The 26,879-nt window shown below is 44.4% G+C and overlaps 1 protein-coding gene across 1 annotated transcript in view; it reads left to right on the forward strand.

Annotated features, from left to right (window-relative positions):
* The window catches only part of LOC106588898 (xylosyltransferase 1-like), a 111,503-nt gene extending 89,425 nt beyond the window's left edge, over positions 1 to 22,078 (forward strand). Inside the window, 4 exon segments of the mRNA XM_045707323.1 lie at positions 1,079 to 1,344; positions 5,877 to 6,072; positions 15,674 to 16,007; positions 18,337 to 22,078. Of these exon segments, the coding sequence (XP_045563279.1) occupies positions 1,079 to 1,344; positions 5,877 to 6,072; positions 15,674 to 16,007; positions 18,337 to 18,674 (1,134 nt within the window). The 3' untranslated portion in view covers positions 18,675 to 22,078.
* The last annotated feature ends 4,801 nt before the right edge of the window (positions 22,079 to 26,879 follow it).

Here is a 26,879-nt window from a genome sequence, read left to right on the forward strand (position 1 = left end):
ATCAGCACTTACTTATCATTTTTTTTCCACCTCCTTCCAATGTTGTCTTTTATAGGACCGTCTCCAGTCCCTTTCCATTTCAGTAAGTGCCTCCCACAGCCATTCAAAGCCATTTCAGTGGGCCATAAGCAAAGTAGCGAAATGCCTCTTAAAGTGTGGACGTGACACTCCTTGTTTTTCTAGCGAGAAAAGGGATGCATCCGATCACCCACACCAACTTACAGGCACACTCACCCACACGCTCTGACACTCCCTCGCACACACACACATTCTCTCTCTCACAAACACACACACTCACCCACACACACACACACACACACTTTCTCTAGCGAGGAACAACAAATCGATGCATCTAAAAAGTTAATCCCAAAAACCCTCCTTAACAACAAGGCCAGATAGAGAGAGTTGTTTTGGAGAGAATTCAGACTGACTCCTGAGTGTTTTATGTCTGTTGTCATGGAGATCGGCAAGCGGGGGATAGAGAGAGAGAAAGAGAGAGAGAGAGAGAGAGAGAGAGAGAGAGAGGGGGGATTGGAGAGAGAGAGAGGGGGGGGGGGCGGGATTGGAGAGAGAGAGCTAAAGGTAAGAAGCCAGGGAGGATTATTTTTCTCCTGTGGATTCCCTGGTGTTTCAGAAAGTACAAAGGGAACAGGAAGTCTTCTTCTTCTGTGGTTTTGCCTTGTGTTTGAAAGAAGCACCAAGCTCTGGTAGCTGACAGGGGGAAAGACACAACCCTGAACTTAGTGTGTGTGTGTGTGTGTGTGTGTGTGTGTGTGTGTGTGTGTGTGTGTGTGTGTGTGTGTGTACAAGACGTGGGTACTGAGACAGTTTACCAGGGTGATATGACGTGGCAGTGTATCTGCTTGTTGTCTTCTGTATGTGGGAGAGAAGATTAAATCAAAGCTGCTCCTCGCACACACAAATGTACACACTCTTTCTCTCTCTCTCTCTCACACAACCTCCCACTCAATTCCACTATATCTCCCATTCTGCAGTCGTTCCCAGCAAGCCACTGTTGCTATAATCTTCTTTCTGTTTTTCTCTCCCCTCCTCTCCTACCCCCTCCATTTCCTCAAAGCAAACGGCCCGTCCTACGTTCTTCGCCAGGAAGTTTGAAGCCAGTGTTAACCAGGAGATAGTGAACCAACTAGATGGCTACCTGTTTGGACCTATGCCCCAGGGGACCCCTGGCCTCCAGGCCTACTGGGAGAGTGCTTTTGACGAGGCGGACGGGGTCGCGACCCTGAGCGACACACAGCTCACACACTACCATGCGTTTGCTCGTATGGGCCTGGCCAGGGCGGCAGCATCGCTGCAAGGAGATCCTAAGGATGACAGCTGCAGGTTAGTAAGCAGTCCAGGTCACACACTGAACACATGTACACACAGTGGTGTAAAGTACTTAAGTAAAAATACTTCAGTGGTTCTTTTGGGTATCTGTACTTTACTTTACTATTCATATTTTTGACTACTTTTACTTTTACTTCATTACATTCCTAAAGAAAACGATCTACTTTTTACTGCATATATTTTCCCTGAATGCTGAGCAGGACAGGAAAATGGTCTAATTCACACACTTATCAAGAGAACATCCCTGGTCATCCCTACTGCCTCTGGTCTGGCGGACTCACTAAACACGTGCTTCGTTTGTAAATGATGTCTGAATTGGAGTGTGCCCCTGGCTATCCATAAATACATTTTAAAAAACTAGAAAATGTGGCCCGCTGCTTTGCTTAATATAAGGAATTTGAAATGATTTAAAATTGTACTTTTGATACATAAGTACATTTTAGCAATTCATTTACTTTTGATACTTAAGGAAATTTAAAACCAAATACTTTTACTCAAGTAGTATTTTACTTTTAGTCTTTCACTTTTACTTGAGTCATTTTGTATCAAGGTATCTTTACTTCTACTCAAGTATGACGATTGGGTACTTTTTCCACCACTGTGTACAGGCATGCATATAACATGCTAGCATGCAAACGCATTCACACACACACACACACACACACACACGTACACAAAAATAGTAGTATACACGCACAGAAAATGCATGCACAGAACATGAATGCACACACACACACACACACACACACACCACACACACTGAAGCAGTCATTCACAGCTTCTTGACTGTGACACACCTCATTGTTTTGCGTGAAATTCAACCCCTCCGTCAGAAACCTTTTGTATCCTTCCTCATCCAAAAATATACATATCTGGTGTCAGAAGGCATCACATGTCAACACTATCCATGCAGCATCACTAGCAACAATACCCTGCTTCTAATGAGCCCAGTTAACACTGTTCACTCAAGAAGATGATACCACAGATCAACTACACCACGTGAAGGTGTACTGTGTATAGGTCATGGATGGTGCTGCTACATGTCCCTCGAGTACCAGTATCATTTCTGTGTCCCTAAGAATTACTATTGACGATACTGGTGTTATAACATGTGGGATCCATAGCAGCTGTATATGCTGGTACTGTTAGTTCAGTATTGAGGCCTTCTGTTGGCACATTACCAATATAGATTTACCCCGGTGTTACGATACATTTGCGATCCATAGCATCTAGCTTCCTGGATCAGGAGACGTGTTAGCTGGTTCTTTTATGTCTTTTGTCGTCACACAGTTACTTCCACGGGTGAAATGGCCATTGTTATGACACATTTAGGATCCCTGTCATCTATGGATGCTAAAACAGGAAGCCAGTTTGAAGCCAACATGTCTTTTGTCTTAGTTACTGTTACTGTATTGTAATACCACAGATGCGACACATTTGGGACCAGTGGCATCTGCAGTAGCTAGAATATGAAACCTGTGTTAACTGAGTCTCGGGGCCAATGTACAGGTAACTGCCAAAATAAAGGAAACACCAACATAAAGTGCCTTAATAGTTGCCAGAACAGCTCCAATGCACCTTGGCATAGATTCTATAAGTGTCTGGAAGTCTGTTGGAGGGATGCGACACCATTCTGGTGGAGTTGTCAGTGTTCCAACCAACATGACATGTACTATACGCCCATGTTTCTGCTGCTGGAAGCTTGTATTATCAGTCGGTTTTAGATCCAGTATAGTTCCACATAAGCAGGATGGATAGCAGGCAGGCAGGTAGTTCTGCATTGTGGGTAGCTGCAGGGCCTCTGGCTATAGAGTCAAGATGAGAGGAAGCATGTTTCCATCTAGCTGCACACACACACACACACACACACCCTATGTCTATTGTTTAACTACAGCTGTTTCTACTCATGTCTCTGCCTGTAAATTGAAAAGGAAGGGAAACGAGGTTCTGGGTGTGTGTGTGTGTGTGTGTGTGTGTGTGTGTGTGTGTGTGTGTGTGTGTGTGTGTGTGTGTGTGTGTGTGTGTGTGTGTGTGTGTGTGTGTGTGTTTGTGTTGTGTGTGTGTGTGTACACATAAAGTGTGTGAGAACAAGAGGGCATCTGTGAGTATATGTGTCAGTCTGCAAATCTCTAATTGTGGGATCATGAGCATGTGAAAAAAGCATTTGCTGTGAGGAAACAAGCAATTTTCAGTCTTTCACACTAACATATCCACACCCAACTGTCACACACACACACACACACACACACACACACACACACACACACACACACACACACACACACACACACACACACACACACACACGGCAATGTTTGCAGCCATGAGAGGCTATGTTTGTAGAGCTTACAGTGTGTGTATGAGACAGCAGGGCGGGGCTGCCACGGGGGGATGGAGAGAAGGGGAGACGGAGGAGAGGAGAGGGGGATTTCTGTCTTTCACAGCCTGCTGTGACTCCAGTGGGGAGGGGGTGGAGGGAAGGGCTGAATGGAGGCTCTGTGTATCTCTCTCTCTCTCTCTCTTGCTATCTCTCTCGCTATCTCTCTCTCTCTCCCCATTCACTCTGTGCTCTCTCTGTCTCCTACTCTCTTTCTCGCTCTCTCAACCTCTCACTCTCTTCTCTCTCTCTTTCTCTCTCACTCCCTTCTCTCTCTCTCACTCTCTCTTTCCCTCTGCCCCTTTCTCTCTACCTCTAGCTCTCTTTTTATCTCTCACTCTCTTTCTCTAGCTCTTTCTGCCTCTCTCTCTCTCTACCTCTCTTTCTCTCTCTCTCTAGCACACACACACACACACACACAGACAGACACACACACACAGACACACAATTGTCAAAGACGTCAATGTCAGGCATCCCCAAGAGTCAATGTATAATTCAAATTGTGAGTACTTCAGTCCCACGCTGTAGGTCTGTAATAAATAACTGAGTAACTGACTCAGAGAGTGGTGAAACCTTTATTACTAGTGCTACGATGTTGCTACGGGCCATTGTACACATCTCTGCCAATCTCTGTCTGTGTCCCAAACAGCACCCTATTCCCTATATAGTGGGAACGAGGGAGGGAGGAGGAGAGAGGGATAGAGAGAGAAGGGTGTGGAGTGCTCTCCGTGAGCGGGTGTAAATATTTGCTGTTCTGCTTGTCAGGGTAGCTAGTGCTGTCGGGCTGGGACGGGCACACACACACAGCGCTGTCGGGCAGACTGACTCCTGGTCCTACTACTGGAATACTGATGAGAAGGCTGGTGGGCACACACACGGTGGGCGTGGGGAGGATGAGAGATAGAGATAGATAGAGAGAGAGAGAACACCCTGTTTATTTTCCCAGTAGTCTCTGCTTTCAGTGCCAGCCTTCTGCCACATGTACAGAATCAGAAAAAACACTCACTCCACGCACAGCCCCCAGAGCAATATAACTGTCAGGACTAGCCTGGACTGGCAAGCTGATTGTAAGATCAAGCTGACTTCTTAATGGTGTCCCAGACCACTTCAACTTTGTTAGTGTGTGTGTGGGGAGGGTGTGTGTGTTTTGACCTCAGCTGACTTTGTTTTAGACCAGCAGTTTTCAAGCTATGGTCCGAGGACTACCTGTTTTCAAGCTATGGTCCGAGGACTACCTGTTTTCAAGCTATGGTTCGAGGACTACCTGCTCCGCACATGATTTAGTATTTGTAAAAAAATATATATTGTAGTTATTGGATGTATGGTATTATAAGCAATTGTACATTACAATAGGTGTTTAGTCTGTTACATTCACTGATAAAATGGACAAAATTGGAACGGTAAGATATTTTATGTAAAGAAATTCTGCGACTCCGCGAATGGTGGCCCTCAAGATCTTTTGCCGCTGATTTGGTTGTTGGCAAAGGTTGGGAACCGCTGTATTAGACACTATGTGTGTTACAAATTGGCGAGTCATGGTTATCGTCAGAGGCATCGGGGCTGTGACTAACTTAATATATTTCTGCCAATATACCCAATGACTTTATTGGTCTGGTCCGGGGCAGGCTACAACTACAGTCTGGTCTCAGTCAGTCTGTCCATTCCTAGCCTTACTAATTGTCTCCACGGCAACAGATGTTTTACAGGTCATTGAAATAATGCCTCTTCCCTTCACACAATCACAGAAAGCACAGCACGTCCCCCTAACCTTTACTTTAGCGTCTGAGACATTAGCAAGGCCCCGCTAGTGAACTTTAGCATCTACAAACATTAGCATTAGTAAGCAGTCTCCAGTAATTGTTCAATAGATGAATCTAGATACTCTCATCTTACACCATTGCCCTTTTAAACAGCACTGGTACCATATCAAGTTCACTAATGGGAATCTCAATGGGTCTGTCTGTTGGGTTACCACTGGTGTTGCCAGGTAAAACCCTGATGAGGTAGCCTGGTCCCAGAATTGTTTGTGTTCTTGTCAACTCCATTGCTGTTGGCATCATAGCCCAAACAGACCTGCACTCAGGCTACTGATAAAGGTCTGTTGAGAAAGGTTGGTTAAAAAGAAGTGTATTTTCTCTTGGTTTGCCAGGTATTTCCCCATGGGCCACCCGGTGTCAGTGCATCTCTACTTCCTGTCGGACCAGTTCCAAGGCTACCTGGTCAAGCACCACGCCACTAACCTGGCAACCAGCAAGCTGGAGACCCTGGAGACCTGGGTGATGCCCAGGAAGACATACAAGGTGGCTTCCCCGCCCAGCACCTTCACCAGGCTGCAGTTCGCTGAGGTAACTATCGTTCTTTTTTGGTTGTATAACGTTTAGGTAATGTTCACAGAACAGTAACACTGTAATATCACGACTCAGGGTATGACACAGATGCAGACACAGGAGGTGGATAGTGCAGTTCTCAGATCATTTATTAGAAAGACGGGGCAGGCAAAGGGCAGGTCGAGGACAAGCAGAGGTTTGTGATCAGAGTCAGGCAGGTACAGGACGGCAGGCAGAATGGTCAGAGCCGGGAAAAACTAGGAAACAGAACTTGAGAAACAGGAAGACGGGAAAGCATGCTGGTGCAGACAAGACGAACTGGCAACAGAAACAGAACACAGGTATAAATACACAGGGGATAATGGGGAAGATGGGCAACACCTGGAGTGGCGGTGGAGACAATCAAAAAGACAGGTGAAACAGATCAGGGTGTGACAGTCATCTTTTAGAAGTAGACTCACCTTATATACAGTAGCTTCACAAGGCTACAGTTCCCTGAGGTAACTGACAGTTTTTTGGGGTTGGAGTTGTAACGTTTATGCAATTTTCTTATAACAGTCACATAACATTTACACTCTTTCAGTAGATGCTGCCCCCAAATCAAGCTTTATTTCTACAGCACATTTCAGACATGGAATGCAACACAATGTGCTTCACAGGAAAAAACAAGATAAAAACAATGAAAATAAAAACAGAAATATTTACTACACAGCAAACATAGGAGGATAAAAGAGGTGTGTTTTAAGAGCTCTTTTAAATATGTCCACAGTGTCAGCCCCTCTCAGGTTCTCTGGCAGGCTATTCCAGAGGCTGCGGGGCATAACTAAAGGCTACCTCTCCATTCCTCTTGGTCCTAGGCTTTGGGATAGTTAAAAGGCCAGTGCCAGAGGACCTGAGGGACCTACTGGGTACATAACTTAAAAGCATGTCTGACATGTATTGGGGTGCACAATCATGGATTGATTTAAAAACCAATAGAATGATTTTAAAATGAATTCTAAAACTCACAGGCAGCCATTGCAGAGACCTTAAAACCGGTGTAATATGTGCTCTCCATATGGTCTTGGTCAGTACCCGTGCTGCAGCATTCTGTATGTTTTGCAGTTGACCAATGGCTTTCTTGCGTAGACCAGACTATCAAGGCACAAGGCGAGACCCAAATGCAGACACAGGAGGCAGATGGTTGGAGTCTTACAATGTTTATTAATCCAAAGGGGTAGGCAAGAGAATGGTCGTGGACAGGCAAAAAGGTCAAAACCAGATCAGAGTCCAGGAGGTACAGAATGGCAGACAGGCTCGTGGTCAAGGCAGGCAGAATGGTCAGGCAGGCGGGTACAAAGTCCAGAAACAGGCAAGGGTCAAAACTGGGAGGACTAGAAAAAGGAGAATGCAAACAGCAGGAGAACAGGAAAACCACTAGTTGACTTGGAAACATACAAGACGAACTGGCACAGAGAGACAGGAAACACAGGGATAAATACACTGGGAAAATAGGCGGCACCTGGAGGGGGTGGAGACAATCACAAGGACAGGTGAAACAGATCACAGCGTGACACAGACAGGAGAGCTACACAGTAGTCAAGCCTGCTTGTAATAAAAGCATGGGTGAGTGTCTCTGTATCAGCCTGAGATAGAAACGGACGCACGTTGGCAATGTTCCTCGGTTGGTAAAAAGCTATTTTGGTCACATTCCTATTGTGTGATTCCAAATTGATTTCAGAATCTAAAATAACACCTAGGTTTTTTACCTAGTGTTTCATCTTTATTTACCGTGAATTAAAATGTGCGGCCAGATTCTTTCACTGTGCTTTGGCTCCGACAATAAGTACCTCGGTCATGTCTTGATTTAGCTGGAGGAAGTTGTGAACCATCTAAGTATTTAAATCACTAATACAGTCTAATCTATCCGTGGAGCTAAAATTCTCTGGTGACACAGAAATGGAAAGTTGTGTATCGTCTGCGTAGCAGTGAAAGCAATGCTGTGCTTTCTGCCAAGGGGTAACACATATAAACTGAACAGTACCGGACCCAAACTCAAACCATGTGAAATGCCACATGTGATATGTATTTTCTCTGGGTTAAATAGGTCCTAAACCAATGTAGAAGTGGACTGGAGAGGCCCAACCTACCTCTCCAGTCTGTCCAGAAGGACATCATGGTCAACAGTGTCGAATGCAGCACTTAAATCCAAGAGTACAAGGACAGAGAGCTGTTTGGTATCTGTGTTGGCTCTAAGATCATTTACCACTTTAACTAAGGCTGTCTCTGTGCTGTGTAGTTTTTCAAAAATACAGTTGGCACCTAAAAAATTATTTAGCTGTTTCAAAACCAATTTCTCCAGAATTTTGCTTAAGAATGGAAGGTTGGAGATTGGCCGAAAATTGCTAAGAGGTGAAGAATCTAGATGACTTTTCTTCAGAAGGGGTTTCATAATAGCTTTTTTTGTGCAGTGGGGAAAGTGCCTGTGAACAGGGAGGGATTAACAATAGCTTACACTTCTTCAGATATGAAATTAAAAACTGTTTTGAAGAAAGTGGTGGGGATAGCATCGAGAAGGCAGGTAGAAGACTTAAGTTATGATATCACTTTCCTGAGCATGTCTGTGTTAACCAGGGAAAATAAATCCATAGATCCTTTGCGTGGTAGGCTAGGACACATATCATCAAACTTCTCATCTGGTCTTGCTTGACTGATACCCAGCCTAGTGTTGTTTATCTTATCTCTGAAAAATATCGCAAACTCATCCCATTTAGAAGTGGAGGAAAGTTCACATAGTCAATTGAGAACATTTGCAGAGGTAACATGTCATTTTGTGGGTTGCGTAAAGTTGAGGTAACATTCACATTGTAGTCTTTCAGCAGATCCATTTCTATCACCTGCTCCTGTATTGATTGTTTTCAACCATTCATTATCCAGTCAATGGACAACATCATGGTCAGTCAGTCTGACCATAACTGAGGTACATTGTTTCGAGGTTGTAGGCTACAACGTTCACATAACATTCACAGTTATTCAGCAGCCCCTGTCGTTTAGACTAGAGTGCCCAGCAGTTATCCAGCCACTTAGTCAAACAATGACCTCTATGTGTTAGTAGTATATACAAGCCCTGGAGTGCCTAGCACAGAGAAGCATGTTGTATAAAATGTGATTGGCTAGATCAGATATATAGTTCATGGTGACCTTAGCTATATTTATCGCAATGGCAACCTTGCAGAGAGTACACAGACACACACACACACACACACATTGGCGACAGGCATTAAACACAGGATCGGTAATAGCCTTGTAAAATGTAAATTGATTGAATTCATCGAATTTTATGTGGATTAGCGCCTCACCGGCTGCTTATTTGTTGTTTACTAATGAAACGTAGACTACTCACCTTCATGCCAGAACGGCTTCCTGATAGCGTAGTTATGTTAATATAAATAATGACCCTCTTTCTACTTCTGAGGACGTTCTCTAACATCCGCTAGTGAGCCAGCGAGCACTTTTCTGTTTATCATGGATGAGAGTGATCTTTTTTTCTGGTTTTCACACTGTCAGGCAGAACCCTCTGAAATGTCAGTTCATGTCCTCGTATGAGTTCCCTCTGAGCACTCTGAGGTGATAAGTCGGGGTGAATCTGACCTTTTACTCTTGACCTTCGACCTATTGACCTTTGTAACAGTTCCGAAGCGACCCTAGACTGTGAGGCAGTCATGGGCACAGGGAAGCCTCTGAGGCGTTCTAGTCTAAGGAGTTGTGAGTGACAGCAGACCGACACTGGCACGACTTTATCTGAGTACTCAGCATCGCAAAGGAGTTTCTGTCGGTTGCTTAGCTACAATGACTGTCAGTCTGTCAGTCAGTCAGTCAGTCAGGCAGCCAGAGGACAGATAGACGGACATGACAGAGCTAAGCAGTTATAGTTGACTGTTGTGAATGTCTGTCAGGCAGATAAACCATATCTGCAGCACAACTTTAAAACATAGTCTTTTCCTTCCATCTATAAACTCTCTCTCTACCCAATTTTTTACTGGCATTGCTCTCTAACATTGCTCTCTACCTCTCCACAGTGGTCTTAATAGACTTGCTTCCAACAACTCTCCTAAATAAGTGAGAGGATAGATGACAGACTACCACCCTACTAACAGACTACAGTTGTAGCGGTGGTAGTAGTTTCCTATGTAGTCCGGTTGGTCTGTATATCATGTATGACTTTACAAGGTCTCTCCCTCCTACCACCTAGAATTTCTCCCTCTGCCTCCTTTTAACTTGTACCATAAACTGTGGAGGCAGCACATTCTGTCCCTCCTACCTATAATCTCTCTCTCCACGTCCCTCTAACCATACCCCATGCATCACTTTACAAGACGGTCTCTATCTCCTTTCATTCCAATCTCTTCGTCTACCTCCCTCTAACTCTGCATAAGCAGGACAGGCAGGACAGAGGTATCAGTAGTAGCTGCCTTTACTCACAGTATACTTACAGTAGTAGGCTACGTCACCCTCCCACTGTCGTCCACTACTGATCTGGCAACCTAAGACCTGGCAACCCTGCCTCCCCCCACGGGCACCCGGGTCAAACACCTAATGCTGTGGTTTATGTCCTCTACTAACACTTTACCTACAGTTCAGTAGTACGTCACCCTCCCTCTGTCCTCCACTGCTGACCTGGCAACCTCACCCCCTCCCCAACATTACCTCAGCAGCACAACACTTCATCTTGTAACTTAAGCCCTCTACTCACACATTACATCTTACAGTGGTACTACCACTGCTGACCTGGCAACTCAACCTTAAAACCCCCCACCCCACCCCTCTCCCCCCCACCACACCCCAACAACCTCACTGGCGCCAGAGTCAAACACCTCCCCATAAAACATGACAGGTCAATTTCCATCAGGCAGTGGTGTGGGCAGCCACGTCCAACCAACCAGACCACACCTGGTCTTGATTTAAAACATTTTTTTTTTTTGTGTGTGTGTGTGTGTGTGTGTGTGTGTGTGTGTGTGTGTGTGTGTGTGTGTGTGTGTGTGTGTGTGTGTGTGTGTGTGTGTGTGTGTGTGTGTGTGTGCGAAACAGACAAAGGCCCCCAGGGTTCTGTTGGGTTCTGGGCCTTATTAGTGTCAGTCTTTGTGTATGGAGGTAATGAAAAGCAGGTGTTGAATGCAGCTAGGCCCAGGCCCGGAGCACTCCCCTGGGACAGCTTGAGATAGAGGACGAGGGTAAGGATGCCAGCTATGTTTGTCAATTAAGATCTATGGGGAGGGAGGGAGGGAGGGAGGGGTAATAGGTAGAGCGAGGGAATGAAAACGGGATGCATGCTACAGGATGAGGGGTTTGACTCGGGAACCAGTGATGGTTTTCAGATCTTGAGCAACAGTTACCACAGGTTTAAAGTGAGGAAGGGTCTGGCCGGGTCTTGAGTTAGGGTTGCCAGATCAAAGTTAAAGGAGAGAGGCTGGATGGTAGCCTAGTAGCCTACTACTGTGCTCTGAGTGTGAATAAAGGTCACACAAGCCCCAACTGACTGTGTTTGAATCCAGGGTTGCCAGATCAGCAGTGAAGGATAGGGGTGGCTGGTAGTAGTAGTACTACTGGGCCGTCACTAAGTAAAGTGTGAGTTAAGATCAGTGAAGGACAGGGGTGGCTGGTAGCAGTAGTACAACTGTGCCGTCACTAAGTAAAGTGTGAGTTAAGATCAGTGAAGGACAGGGGTGGCTGGTAGCAGTAGTACAACTGTGCCGTCACTAAGTAAAGTGTGAGTTAAGATCATAAACTAAAACAAGCTGAGGTGTTGGACCAGGGTTTTAAAGTGAAGTGTAGAGAAAAGGTCGGAGGTCATCGGATGAACCTGAAGTGGGTCTGAGGTTAATCCCTGTTTGACCGTCTCCCAGTTCTCAGGTGGTCAATACGGTCGTACACTCAATGAACTGTGGATTTGTAGCTGTGTGTTACTGTTTGTCTCCACTCTCCAGTGACAGTTTGAACCAGAATACAGTCGCTTCAGGAGATTCATTCAAATTCCAATTCAAGATATGAAAAGTATGATTCATTTTCAGTGAGAATATTGCATTTCCATTCACTTCCTGAATTGATGGAGTTGAAATAGAATTGAGCCAAAACCATTACTGAAGTCCAATGTTATCTATGCCCATAGTACCTTACCCAGATTTGTCACGAAACGATTTAGAGTCTGGAGGCAGTAGTCTGCAGCCAGTGGGTTAAAGTGACATTTCCTCAGTCAATACGCTTTTGATTTCAGTCTGTGGCCTAGAATCAGACCACTGACAATCAATGTGATGTATATGGTGTGATATGCCAGGGAGGAAAACACTTCAAATAGACTGAAATAGAATAGAATCAATAAGAGTAGAATAGATTATAATGAATTAGCATGAGGGATACTCTTCCAGACCTGCAGCGAATGAACAGCACGGCTGATAAACATTCTAGTTAAGGACGTTGAGGATACTAACATGGAAAGTAGTAGTTTGGTAGAGAAAATAGGGGTCGGTAACATTATGGAGTTGAAGGGTACCCATTTTGCACACTAAATTGAGGTGAATTGAATTGAAGGGAGGCAGAGCAATATCCTCTAGTTGTTGTTGCAGACAGTGTGAAACACACACTTACACACAACCACACACACACACACACACACTATACACACAACCACAAACACAAGGAAAATATAGTTTTGGTTGAGAAAATAGAGGTCAGTTGAATTACAAAATTGAATTACGGAAGTGCATCACAGGCTGGCAAGATCCACTTATGTCTCAGGCAGTGTGAAAACAAACACATATACACACAGACACACAAGGAAAATCAGGTTTTGATAGAGAGAATAGAGGTCAGTTAAATTACAAAATTGAATTACCAAAGTCCATCACTTTACAAAACTCACTTTACAAAGTACAAAACACACACACACACACACACACACACACACACACTAATGTGAAGAGTGAATTAAAGGGAAAGCCAAGATCCTCTCACAGTTTGTTTTCCGACATCGTGACACACACACACACACACACACACACACACACACACCCACACCACTAATTCCTCTGTGGAGGTTGAGTCTATTTATAGTGTATAGACTCATTTCTCAGTCGGCCTAATATTGAGTGTTCCAGTCAGCCCATTGATCTGTGGTCTGGTGTTAATCACTGGGTGTAAGGATGAGCGTATCCTCAAGCCTTCACCATCCCTCCTCATCATCCCTCCTCCTCATCATCCCTCCTCATCATCCCTCATCCTCATCATCCCTCCTCATCAACCCTCCTCTTCACCATCCCTCCTCATCATCCCTCATCAACCCTCCTCCTAATCATCCCTCCTCCTCATCATCCCTCCTCCTCATCATCCCTCCTCATCATCCCTCCTCCTCACCATCCCTCCTCATCAACCCTCCTCCTCACCATCCCTCCTCATCAACCCTCCTCCTCACCATCCCTACTCATCATCCCTCCTCCTCATCATCCCTCCTCATCATCCCTCATCCTCATCATCCCTCCTCATCATCCCTCATCCTCATCATCCCTCATCCTCATCATCCCTCCTCATCATCCCTCCTCATCAACCCTCCTCCTCATCATCCCTCATCATCCCTCCTCCTCATCATCCCTCATCATACCTTATCCTCATCATCCCTCCTCATCATCCCTCATACTTATCATCCCTCCTCACCATCCCTCCTCATCAACCCCTCCTCATCATCCCTCCTCATCATACCTCCTCCTCATCATCCCTCCTCATCATACCTCCTCCTCATCATCCCTCCTCACCATCCCTCCTCATCAACCCTCCTCCTCATCATCCCTCCTCATCATACCTCCTCCTCATCATCCCTCCTCATCATACCTCCTCCTCATCATCCCTCCTCATCATACCTCCTCCTCCTCATCCCTCCTCATCATACCTCCTCCTCATCATTCTTCCTCTTCATCATCCCTCATCCTCATCAACCCTCCTCCTCATCCCTCCTCATCCCTCATCACCCTCATCATCATCATTCCTCATCATCTTCCCTCCTCACGTTTTTACAAGCGCCTTAGATTAATCTGTATACTCTTTCTCTCTGTCCTCCTTCACTATCTCTCTGTCCTCCTTCACTATCTCTGATCTTCAATCTCTCTGTCCTCCTTCACTATCTCTGATCTTCAATCTCTCTGTCCTCCTTCACTCTCTGTCCATCCATCTTGCTATATATACTCCTCTTTCTGAGTACAGTATACCAAACATTAAGAACACCTAAGATTAGGAACAGCCTGAATTCGTCAGGGCATGGACTCGTTCCATTAGGTTGCTGGCCCATGTTGACTCCAATGTTTCCCACATTTGTGTCAAGTTGGCTGGATGTCCTTTGGGTAGTGAACCATTCTTGATACACATGGGAAACTGTGGAGCGTGAAAAACCCAGCAGCGTTGCCATTCTTGACACAAACCGGTGTCCCTGGCACCTACTTGCATACCCCGTTCAAAGGCACTTCAAGCTTTTGTCTTGCCCATACACCCTCTGCATGGCACGCAAACACAATCCCTGTCTCAATTGTCTCAAGGCTTAAAAATGATTACATAACCCATCTCCTCCCCTTCATCTACACTTATTGAAGTGGATTTAACAAGTGACCTCAATAAGGGATCATAGCTTTGACCTGGATTCACCTGGTCAGTCTGATGTTTTGTATACTCAGTTTATATCATCATGCTCTTCTCTGCCTGTATTCTCCATCTCTTCTCTTTCTCTCAGTATCTAAGTTATTCATCTCTCACCTCTCTCTCTTCCCTCCAGCAATAGTCTTAACCGCATTAAATGGAGTTAGGGCTTTTCATATCTCTCTCTCTCTCTCTCTCTCTCTCTCTCTCTCTCTCTCTTCGTTATAGATTGATCCCCAGCCCCCCCCTCCAGAGGGTTAGTCAAGGTGTTCACTCTTCACTCAACATATACACTGCTGCCTCAGTCGGCCTGTCTATCGATCACACAGGAAGATGCAAACCAACACTCACATTACACATCAACTGAGACTATCTTACGTAGAAATACTGGAAATCCTGTATAAGCCTATACACATAGAAAGTCTACATAAAGCCTTATGAGACATACTGGAAATCACATAATGCACTACTGTAGACATGATAGGTAATGGCTGTACTAATGTTTGAAGCTGCACACCAATGCTGACATTACAGATGAATTGAGACTAGTATACAGATGTAGGATCTTAATTTGAACCAGTTTGCTACAGCATTATTCCTAAGGGAAAATCAAGTCTGAAAATGTCAATGTGGAAAGCCTTTTTAAACCTGGGTGATCAAATTAAGATCCCACATCTGTACACACTGTAAATCACTAGTCTATACAGTAGACATGATCCATGATGGTTGTATGAATGGTGTGGGATACATGTTATATCACAACTACAATTTCCCATGACATTACAGTGTAGAGGCGAATTCGCATTCAGCGGATTTTTCTGTTCTTCATTTGCCTCAGTTAATGTTGTATGCAAAGTATGCATGAAATACATTATACGGTTGGACATTTCAGATCCAGTGAATTAATTACACACTCCCTTTTCTCTCTCCTTCCCCCCCTCCGTCCCTTCCGCCATCCCTCTCTCAGATCGGCACAGAGTGGGATGCCAAAGAGCGCATGTTCCGTAACTTCGGTGGTCTGATGGGTCCCATGGACGAGACAGTCGGGATGCAGCGGTGGTCCAAGGGCCCCAACGTGACCGTCACCGTGGTGTGGATCGACCCCACCAACGTCATCGCTGCCACCTACGATATCCTGATCGACGCCAGCGCAGAGTACACCCACTACAGACCCCCCCTGAACCAGCCTCTCAGGCCTGGGGTGTGGACCATACGGGTGTTGCATCACTGGAGCCCCGTGGCCGAGACGAGGTTTCTGATTAGCCCGCTGGCTTATATGAAGCATCAGCCTATAAGACAAGGTAAGAGTACAGCCACAGACACACACACACCACTGGCTTATAACAAGCACTAGCCTGTACGGCAAGGTAAGAGATAGGCCTATGTATATATAGTGCAGGTCTACAAATCACATGATGTATGTGATATATAATTGATGCAGTATGTCTTGTCATGTTATAGGCCTATCATGGATACACACGCAAACACAAAAGCACATTTCCCATGAGGCCCTGCTGTGTTTACGATGCTCTTTCTAATCAACCCTCTGAGCCGTTGGAAGCCCCAGTTGTTTGTCACCAAGTCAACCGTAATCACCCTCAGTGTTTCTCATACATACTAAACAGTATGTTAAACACCTCCATATCACGCCGAGGAACACAATTACACAATTAAATCAGTCTGCCCGTGTTAACTATAAGGGACCAGGACCCCTATTGTTTTAGCTCGAGTAATCAGCTGCTGTGAAAGTCACCCGAGAGTTGAGATGCTAACCTCGGTGTGGTGGCATATTCACAGCCCGACCTGTTTTATAATCGCACTGAGACCATTTTTAATTATGAACAGAATCAACAAATAAAAGTTAGCTGGCTTTGCTCTGACGCGCTGTGGGGTTTGGTGCCATGTGTGAGAGTAAGGAGAGAGGAAGCAAAAATATTCATCAATTGTTCATGAGTGTTTTTGTTTGTTTGATAGTTCACTTGTTTGCTTTTCTCTCAGTTGTAAATCCCTGTTGATGTGAACAGAAAATTGATTAACTCCACTTCCCCTCAAACTCCAAACTCTGTACTAGCACATAGTCAGAATGCTAAATTCACTCCCAAAGACTTTAGCATTGGAGATGAGGGTAAATGGACTGCCTTTCTCCACAATTTATGGAAGAGAATCATGAAACGTGCTGTTATGCTCTCTGAGATTATACTTTTGCTGAAGTGTTTTATTACCCAAGTGAGGCGACACTGAGCTCTACTTTAGATTGTTTTACACTAAACTTTTTGGGTCAGCTTGAGTGGTTAAAATAGCCCAGTTGGCCCATAGTGCAAACAGTAGTCCTAAACTAGATCCAATGCAGCATAGAAACTATGGAAACCTGTGAGCTTCAGTATCAAACAGCCTTATATGGACTAGAGTACAGTAGTTATCCTTTGAGACAGTACTTAGGATAAAACCATTCTGGGCTAGTTTCCCAGACACAGATTAAGCCTGGTCTTGGACAAAGAAGCACTTTCAATTGAGAATCCTTTTTAGTGTCTGGGAAAGCAGCCTTACAGCTCCTGCTCCTGTAGGATGGGGTTATATGCCCTTAGATCCCATAGTGCTGAAGGTCATGGTGGCACAGTAATCCTGCAGCCTTGGCCTCCTCTCCACCTGCTCTAACAGCCTCTAGCCTTGCCATACAGATTTACAACCCTGAATATCTCCAGGTCTTTCTACTACACGTAGCCTTTATGGCGTGTTTTTTGTTGTTGCCCTGGCTTAGCGCTGGCACCATGGGCCCTCACACACACACACACACACACACACACTGGCACCAAACACGCACCGCTGCCACTGTAAAGTCGGTAGTTGGCACCGGGCAGTGGCAGGCTTGGCAGAACAACCGGGTGTCTGACTGCATCTCTGTCGCTAGCCCGTGAAAACTCTAGCGGCTAACGGCAGGGTACGAACCCGGCACTGGCAGAGAGAGAGAGGAGAGGAGAGCTGGGCTAGCGTACAATAGCCAGGCTGAGGAGGGACGGCAAGCGCCCCAGTGTTAGGAGCACTGAGGAATGTACAGCTTTACCCTCAGGGTGGAGGAGTTTTAGGGATGAGGTAATGGTCTCGTCTCGCCTCTGCCCCCTAGCTTCCAATGGCTTTATAAAAAGACACGAGGAACAGTCGTTGTTTTACCAATTTGTGGCTTAGGCAATTATTTTATCTTTTGAGGGTATGAAGGGGCTTATGAATGTATGGTGTATGAGAAGATGGTCCTGTCTGCCCCCTAGCTTCCAATGGCTTCATAAAGAGACACTAAGTGCAGTCATTGAGACACTTGGTTCAGTCTCCCACTCTGTGGCTTAGGCTTACCCTAGAGAAATCAATAGCATGTAATTAACCAGTAACACAAAGTTTGGTCTCATCAAATTAGTTCACAATTTCATTCCACCCTTTAGGGCAATACAATCAAGTCAAAGTGGTTCTACTGATTTTCCTACTTAGATTCCCCATTCATGACTGTCTGTTTACCTGCTCATTTATGAACACTATCTCCAGAACAGTCTCACCATAAAACATTAACAATCCATTTTTGTCCCCCTCTTTCTCTCGCTTCATCTCTCTCGTTCTCCCGCTCACTCTCCCTCCCTCCCCCAGAGGACACGCTGAAGCTCCACAACGGACCAGCCAAGAACAGTTATATGGAGCAGAGCTTCCATGGCCTCAACCCCGTGCTCAACATCCCTGTACACCTGGGCCAGGTGGAGCAGGCTAAGCGCAACGCCGCCCTGACTGGCCCCGCCTTGGAGCACTGGGTAGACGGTCTGGTGGGTGCAATGTGGGAGGTGGGTGCGATGTGTTCCACCTCCATGACAGGGGGACCTGGAACATCCTGCCCCGTCATGCAGACCTGTGCCAAGACCCCTTGGAGCTCGCTAAGCCCCGACCCCAAGTCCCAGCTGGTCCCGCCGCACGCCGACGGGCGCATCAGGTAGCAGTGGCGCCTCCGGCTGGACGGGAGGCCACACTGCAGATCTTAAGTTTAAATAATTTATTTTTTAAATCTCTTTTTGTTTTCTTTTAATTGTTCTTTCGACGTAATGGATCAGATAAGAAGAGAAAAGACGGAAGTTGTGTTTTTTTAAGGTTGGTTGGAGGTTGAAGGAACGTTGAAGAGGAAGAGAATGTCTGGGGAAGGTTTTTCTGGTGTCGTGCAAGTTTCAGACTCCTGAAGTGTTCCTCTTTGGGGTTTTTGCCGGCTTTGCTGTTTTTTGTTTCCCAATGTATTTATTTTCATCTCATCGCTGAGTTTACTGTGATTGATGCTGTGTCCGACGTAGAGACAAATGTTGCTTTGCCAAGCACCTAGTAAGGCCGCCTAGTCTGCTGCTAAATGAAAGAGCGATTGTGAAGTCAGTCAGAAGTCAGAGTGTTTCGGGTGGAACAGGATAGTCGACACTGGTAGTGGACCAAGTTCTGGGCCCGTATTCACAAAGCCTCTCAGAGTAGGAGTGCTGATTTAGAATCAGTTTTCTCTTTTAAATCATAATGAATATGATTATATAGACAGCGGGGGGACCTGATCCTAGATCAGCACTTCTACTCTGAGATGCTTTGTGAATACGAGGCCTGCTTCCCAAGGTTGGTTTGGCCTACATGTAGGGAGATAGACTGAACCGCAACCTCGTAGGGTGTCACGAAGATGTATCTTTAAAAAAAAAGAAAGCAGAATTCCTTGCCTCAATCTTTGCGTATGACTGACAAAGTTACTATGGCACAGCACTACATATTGACTTTCAGTGCCTGAACAGGAGAAAAGTGTGTGGGTGTGACTGGACTATGGAGTGGCATTAGTGCCAGTAGAAGTTGAATTCAGTTCATGAATGATTGAAACTAGGTTCAGTTTCTATTGGCACTAATACCACTCCATACTGGACAGCCTGAAACTTGAAATGAAAGTATATCAGCTGTGCTTTCGCAAGAAAACAGAAATTCTCAAGCTTATTTTTTCATTTCCTTTTCTAATCATTTTTGTTCATTTGTTTTTAACGACAGTTTATGTTGCAAGTATGAAACAGAATATGTCTCAAAGTTATTGTCGAGTGAATGAAGTGAGTTGTCCACAAGTTGCTATTTATTTATAAGTTTATATAAATACAGAATATTTTTAGTCAATGACTAAATGACTACAGTGCTGCTTTGGCAGCTCGATAAATATTTTTTTGTAAAGAGAAACTGCCTTTATTTACAAAGGCCAATGCCCCAATGAACCTGTATACCTATTTTGGGCGGGCAAACCTAATGCCCGCCTGTGTGTCTGTGTTGTCCGGTTTGAATAGCTCTTCCTGTCTTGGTTCTTTCGCTGACTGTTTGCCAAGTCTTCATCACACGGGGAAGCACCCAGGACTGAAAGGTCACAGAAAGGTCAGCTTCCTCCTGACAACCTCCCCAAACAGAGAAGATGTAAACAAAAAAAGACAGAAACACTCCAAAAACTCTCCAAAATGTGTGTTGAAGTCATTTCGTGGTGATGTTACATTTCCTACTCGGTTCCGTGTCAGTACCAGGATGTTAGTGATTGATGATGCTGTTCATGTTGTGGCAAAAATGGAAAGAAATAGTGAATATATCTTGTATCTTGATCAAGGAACTGTTGGATTGGGCCCAGGCAACTTTGGTTTTCACCTGTTCTACTACATGCTGAGTACTTTTGCTGCCATCAAGACTATCTCTCAGTTTACCACAGTTCAAACATAGCCTATAGCACAGTGCCCCCTTCTCCAACCACAATGAAGGGTAACTACGATCTGCCGTTTCGTTTGTTTGGCATCAACTCAATTCTCCTCACAACCTAATTTGGTCCCAATTTAGAATCCAATCTGTGATTGTCAATATGATTTGTCAGTCAAACGTGTTAAGTGAATGTTTTCACCAGGGCTCATCAACGATCATTAGTGAGTTAATCAATGGCCCAAGTTCACCTTGAACCTTGTTGGATGTATAGATCCTAATAAGGGTCAGTCCTGTCACTCAAACTTGAACTGTTGTGTGTTGTTGCCATGGTTGCAAAGAAGGGCTTGCCTATATAGGGCTCGCCAGCTTCTAGTGCTAAAACCGAGAAGTGAGTTACCTCTGGTTCGTTCAGCCTTTCCTATGGAGAAAGAATAGCGTTTTGGGATAAAGACTGAAAATAATGTCTGAGGTTAACACTGGCTTAGGAGATCTTATACGTTTTGTTCTATGAGATGATATCAGTCAGTTATTATGACCTTTATTCATTATGAAGCCTTTATGTCCTTTTTTTTAATTACATAAATGCTTCAAAATTCACAAAGTGACGTTAGCTGATGAAGATTATTTCCTAGAACAAAACGTATAAGATCTCCTAAGCCTGTGTTTACCACAGACCTTATTTTCTGTGTTTATCCAAAAACCCTACAAAAATGGCAGTCATTTTCCCATAGGCTTTGTCCAACAAACCATGGCGGATTTAGTGCCTACAAAAAGACGCCATTACTATTTCTCTGTATTAGCTAGCTAGCTAATAACATAACAGCTAGATACAGATATGACCCTGGCTTCCTTTTACTGGCAGTGCCATTGTCACATTGAAATGAATACTTAAATTGACGAATACATTGCCCATTGTTCAAAAGTTAAATTATCATTCTCGAGAAGTGAATTGAAATATGTTACTCGATGTAAAAGTCCTATTTTGTTACAAAAATGAAGAAAATGTACATAAATATTTTGTATTGAAAATATGTTTAAAACTCATTCTATGTAAATACCGATGCAGTGTGGAAAGATTATGAAGTGGAATTACAGTAGAAGAAGAACAGATAGCTAGTGTTACTTGTTGCTAGTTGGGCACAGAGTGATTTTAGGTACATAACCTGTTTCAATGTTTTGGACAGGTCTAAGGAGTAAGGAATGACTCAGAATTGGGTAAAGCTTTTAATATTATTCTTCGCCTTTCAGAGAATATCATGACAGATTGTTGTTCTCTCTGCTGGAATGTATTGTTGAGCAACTGTTGCACAAACTTCTCTGAACTCAACGTTTCCCGAAGTTTCTGGGGAAACATCAAAGTTTCCTAAAGTTTCAGGGGGAAACTCTGTGCCTTAGCTATCGATCTATACTCCTGCCTAGGGGACTCTTAAAACTTTCTGTCCATCTATGAACATTAAATATGGTCGTTTTTACTTTCCACAAAAAGTGAAAGAAGAGCACCAAGAGTTAGTCAATGTGATTTGATGAATCTGTAACACCAAAAAAGATGTCCGCTGTTGTAAATACCATGCCTTCTTGTCTTTCGCTTTTACATTTTTGTGGATATTATTTTTTGTTGGTACATTTTTCTCTGACTGCTTTTTGAAATAAAAGAGCTCTCTCTAAATCTTGTCTCATTGTGTGGATTTTTATGCTTAAACACTTCAAGTTTATGACATGACAGTCACGAAATCCTTGTAACACATGTTCTTCGTAATTATTTATGTACGTTTAAGTAGCCATAATTGCATTTTACTATGGAAACAAAGCGTAAATTACACCATAATTAAAGTGATAGCACGGTCAAACAGTTAAGTCATTCCCACAGTTGTTTAATGATCAGCCTAGCTTCACCCTCTAAGTATTTGTTTAATTACTTGAAGTTGCTTCCACATGTTTTCCATGACTTAACTGAAGAATCAACCTGCCATCGTCAGCTGTTGAGCACCAGAAACACATACACTCTGCATATGGAAATTCTCCTCTTTTCAGCCTATTGACAGAGTGGAGAGAGTTCAGGCCTTAAAAAATACTGTACCATATGTCTCAGAGGCAGGCTACTGTGTGTAGATATAAAACAAACCACCTCAAACACAATATGCGGTAGCCAGAGATTCGGCTTCCCCTTGCCTTGCAGAGATAATACATCTAGAAAACAGGGGACCTCACCAACAGTCAAACAATCCTCTTTGAATGTGCTGTGCGATGAATGATGCCGCCATCGTTTGTGGAGGTCTGACCAGAGAGAACCACTTGGGGATTCTGTGATCGTCTTCCCATCCTTCGTCATCAGAACAGAATAGGGGTTCTGTGTGATCCTCCCAGGCCTCGATCATCACACACACAATCATCCCACACATCCTCCCGGGCCTCTATCATCACACACAATCACAGGGTGTACTGAGACTCTGACAGGCCCAGATCAAAGGGAATCTCACGACGATCCCACAAGGCTCCGAACACGCTGGATAATTAGTCCAGGGTGACTGGAAGGAGAGAGTGTGTGTCTGTGGTCTGTTTAGTGAGAATGATATCTCATCTGTGAGGAGTGTCTCTGCATGCGTGTGTGCGTGCATGTGTGTATACAGTATGTGCGTCCGTCCGCGTGTGTGTCATCTGTGAGGAGTGTGTGTTTTAGGGGTGTGAAGTGTGAAGTTTTAGGAGTGTGAAGGGTTTCTAACAATGTACATGAGCCACATCTTGCAGATTAGTTGTATTCACTATCTCTGACATGAAACAGACCCTTAGGTCTCATCCAACACATGTAAAATGTGACAGTGAGACAACAACAGCGGTATTACTGTCTCTCCTGAGGCACATCACATTAATGTGACATCAAACGTTTAAAAGGTGTTCTAATAAAGTTTAGAGATCAAAACAGAATGTTAACAGCATCACACATGAAACAACTGAGGAGCTAATGACACAAGCAGCGTATCCCTCCAGGTGTTGGGCTTAGCACATAGACATGCTATTTTTCCTGCTTTTGTGCTTAACGTTACCTTTTGCTGATGTTTACTGTTATTGTGGGTCAAAATCGAATGAATATGTTTGAAGATGTTTTCATCTTTGGCATTTGGCATTTGTCATAGGAGCAGGGGTTAAAGTAAGGCGGTATGGTCCGGTATGTTGTCCAGGCAAAACAAGGTGTGACTTTGTCTCAAATACAAGGAGTGAAAGGTTACAATTTACCCCACCTCCCGGGTCAGCTATAACAGGGCTTGGGGTGAAATGTAACAGTTTAAAAATCATGCTTAAATCATGACATGCAACAAGATACTGAAAGCCTTTATTGAGAACATGAGAACAACATTGCCATGTTTAACATTTTGTGTGGCAGAAATAATAAAGTCATAATACAAATCTTAAAATGTATATTATTTTTACTCTCCATTAACTGTCCCTTCTCAACTAACAACATCGGACAATAACTGTGTGTGTGTGTGTGTGTGTGTGTGTGTGTGTGTGTGTGTGTGTGTGTGTGTGTGTGTGTGTGTGTGTGTGTGTGTGTGTGTGTGTGTGTGTGTGTGTGTGTGTGTGTGTGTGTGTGTGTGTGTGTGTGTGTGTGTGTGTGTGTGTGTGTGTGTGTGTGTGTGTGTGTGTGTGTGTGTGTGTGTGTGTGTGTGTGTGAGAGAGAGAGAGAGAGAGAACGGTGGTGTGTGTTAATGTTGGACATTCACTCAATCAGAGTCACAGTTGTGACAGTGGTATAGTGGTCCTGGGGTACAGGCTTGGTGGGCCCTTAATTTGCATTCCCAGCACTGCAGCCAGACCGCATTAGGCTTATGCCATTAGCTAGCTTCAATTTGAGCTACATGTTAAAACTTTAGAATTGCTAACTAACATCAAATATATCTACACAAACTGGTTATAACCCTGAAATAAGTTTGGTGAATCTAACTACAAAACAGGTGATGGCATCCCAAAAACAAAAATTACTTTCTTACCTCAAAATCGGATTTTTGTCAATAATATCTGCAGAGTTTATCACAGGGTCTTGTTTCTTCACATGAGGTTTGAGGACTAAACTGCACATGTACACAGCGAGTCACATGATGTGTGACTGATTGGAGATATTGAGAGTGTTACAACCATCCCCAGTCTCCTCTACCTCAGCCTATCACGATTAATACAACATGCCCCCAAAAATATAGTCTGTTACACCATTATTACACATTACTGCGTGTCAGCCACATGAAGAATGAGGGAATTGATTGGAAACCGGATGGCATACGCTCCAGATTGCGTTGTGGTTTGAGAATAACACTTACACTTTGTCAAGGAGGAGATGAGTGGCCGAGATGCTCGCAGACAAGGGAGTGATTTTATTGTTTATTTCACTTTGTTTTTTTATCTGTTTCACTTGCTTTGACAATGTAAACATATGTTTCCCATACCAATAAAGCCCCTTAAATTGAAATTAAGTGGCTGAGGCGCACGTGGACAACAGTGGATGCATCAATTCAGTGAATGCCTAATGACAATCGGAGAATGTCATTACAATCAGTGGCGATTTTAGCATGTAAATCTTGGTGGGATGCATGCCAGCAAAGCCACTACACAGCACTAAATACATGAATTGCACTATAACGGTGACAAACGGTGCCCACAAACAGCAGAGTCCCAACAGCAGTCCCAACACCTTACCACTGCTACACCTGGCTATCAGCGGAGCCTTGTCTGGCAGTCAAACAGTTCATTCAGCCTCATTTACTGCCTTTTCAAAAATATATAGCTGATATGGCTGACTTGATTAAACAAATGTGGTTTCTACTGACAATTGAGATGTACAAACTATGGCATAAGGGGACGACAAGCGGATAAGAGGAAATCCGAAATTTCGATTAAGACATAGCCTTCAGAAGAAAGTTTCAGAAGAAAGTTATTTGTTTCTGGCCATTTTGAGCCTGTAATCAAACCCACAAATGCTGATGCTCCAGATACTCAACTAGTCTAAAGAAGGCTAATTTTATTGCTTCTTTAATCAGACAAGAATTTTCAGCTGTGCTAAAATAATTGCAAAGGGGTTTTCTAATGATCAATTAGCCTTTTAAAATGATGAACTTGGATTAGCTAACACAACGTGCCATTGGAACACAGGAGTGATGGTTGCTGATAATGGGCCTCTGTACGCCTATGTAGATATTTGTTTAAAAAATCATCCGTTTCCAGCTACAATAGTCATTTACAACATTAACAATGTGTACACTGTATTTCTGATCAATTTGATGTTATTTTAATGGACAAAAAAAAAACAAGAACATTTCTAAGTGGCCCCAAACTTTTGAACGGTAGTACACTGCTCCAAAAAATAAAGGGAACACTAAAATAACACATCCTAGATCTGAATGAATGAAATAATCTTATTAAATACTTTTTTCTTTACATAGTTGAATGTGCTGACAACAAAATCACACAAAAATAATCAATGGAAATCCAATTTATCAACCCATGGAGGTCTGGATTTGGAGTCACACTCAAAATTAAAGTGGAAAACCACACTACAGGCTGATCCAACTTTGATGTAATGTCCTTAAAACAAGACAAAATGAGGCTGAGTAGTGTGTGTGGCCTCCACGTGCCTGTATGACCTCCCTACAACGCCTGGGCATGCTCCTGATGAGGTGGCGGATGGTCTCCTGAGGGATCTCCTCCCAGACCTGGACTAAAGCATCCGCCAACTCCTGGACAGTCTGTGGTGCAACGTGGCGTTGGTGGATGGAGCGAGACATGATGTCCCAGATGTGCTCAATTGGATTCAGGTCTGGGGAACGGGCGGGCCAGTCCATAGCATCAATACCTTCCTCTTGCAGGAACTGCTGACACACTCCAGCCACATGAGGTCTAGCATTGTCTTGCATTAGGAGGAACCCAGGGCCAACCGCACCAGCATATGGTCTCACAAGGGGTCTGAGGATCTCATCTCAGTACCTAATGGCAGTCAGGCTACCTCTGGCAAGCACATGGAGGGCTGTGCGGCCCCCCAAAGAAATGCCACCCCACACCATGACTGACCCACCGCCAAACCGGTCATGCTGGAGGATGTTGCAGGCAGCAGAACGTTCTCCACGGTGTCTCCAGACTCTGTCACGTCTGTCACGTGCTCAGTGTGAACCTGCTTTCATCTGTGAAGAGCACAGGGCGCCAGTGGCGAATTTGCCAATCTTGGTGTTCTCTGGCAAATGCCAAACGTCCTGCACGGTGTTGGGCTGTAAACACAACCCCCACCTGTGGACGTCGGGCCCTCATACCACCCTCATGGAGTCTGTTTCTGACCGTTTGAGCAGACACATGCACATTTGTGGCCTGCTGGAGGTCATTTTGCAGGGCTCTGGCAGTGCTCCTCCTGCTCCTCCTTGCACAAAAGCGGAGGTAGCGGTCCTGCTGCTGGGTTGTTGCCCTCCTACGGCCTCCTCCACGTCTCCTGA

The sequence above is a fragment of the Salmo salar genome, chromosome ssa02, assembly GCF_905237065.1.
Source record: "Salmo salar chromosome ssa02, Ssal_v3.1, whole genome shotgun sequence".
Classification (NCBI taxonomy): domain Eukaryota; kingdom Metazoa; phylum Chordata; class Actinopteri; order Salmoniformes; family Salmonidae; genus Salmo; species Salmo salar.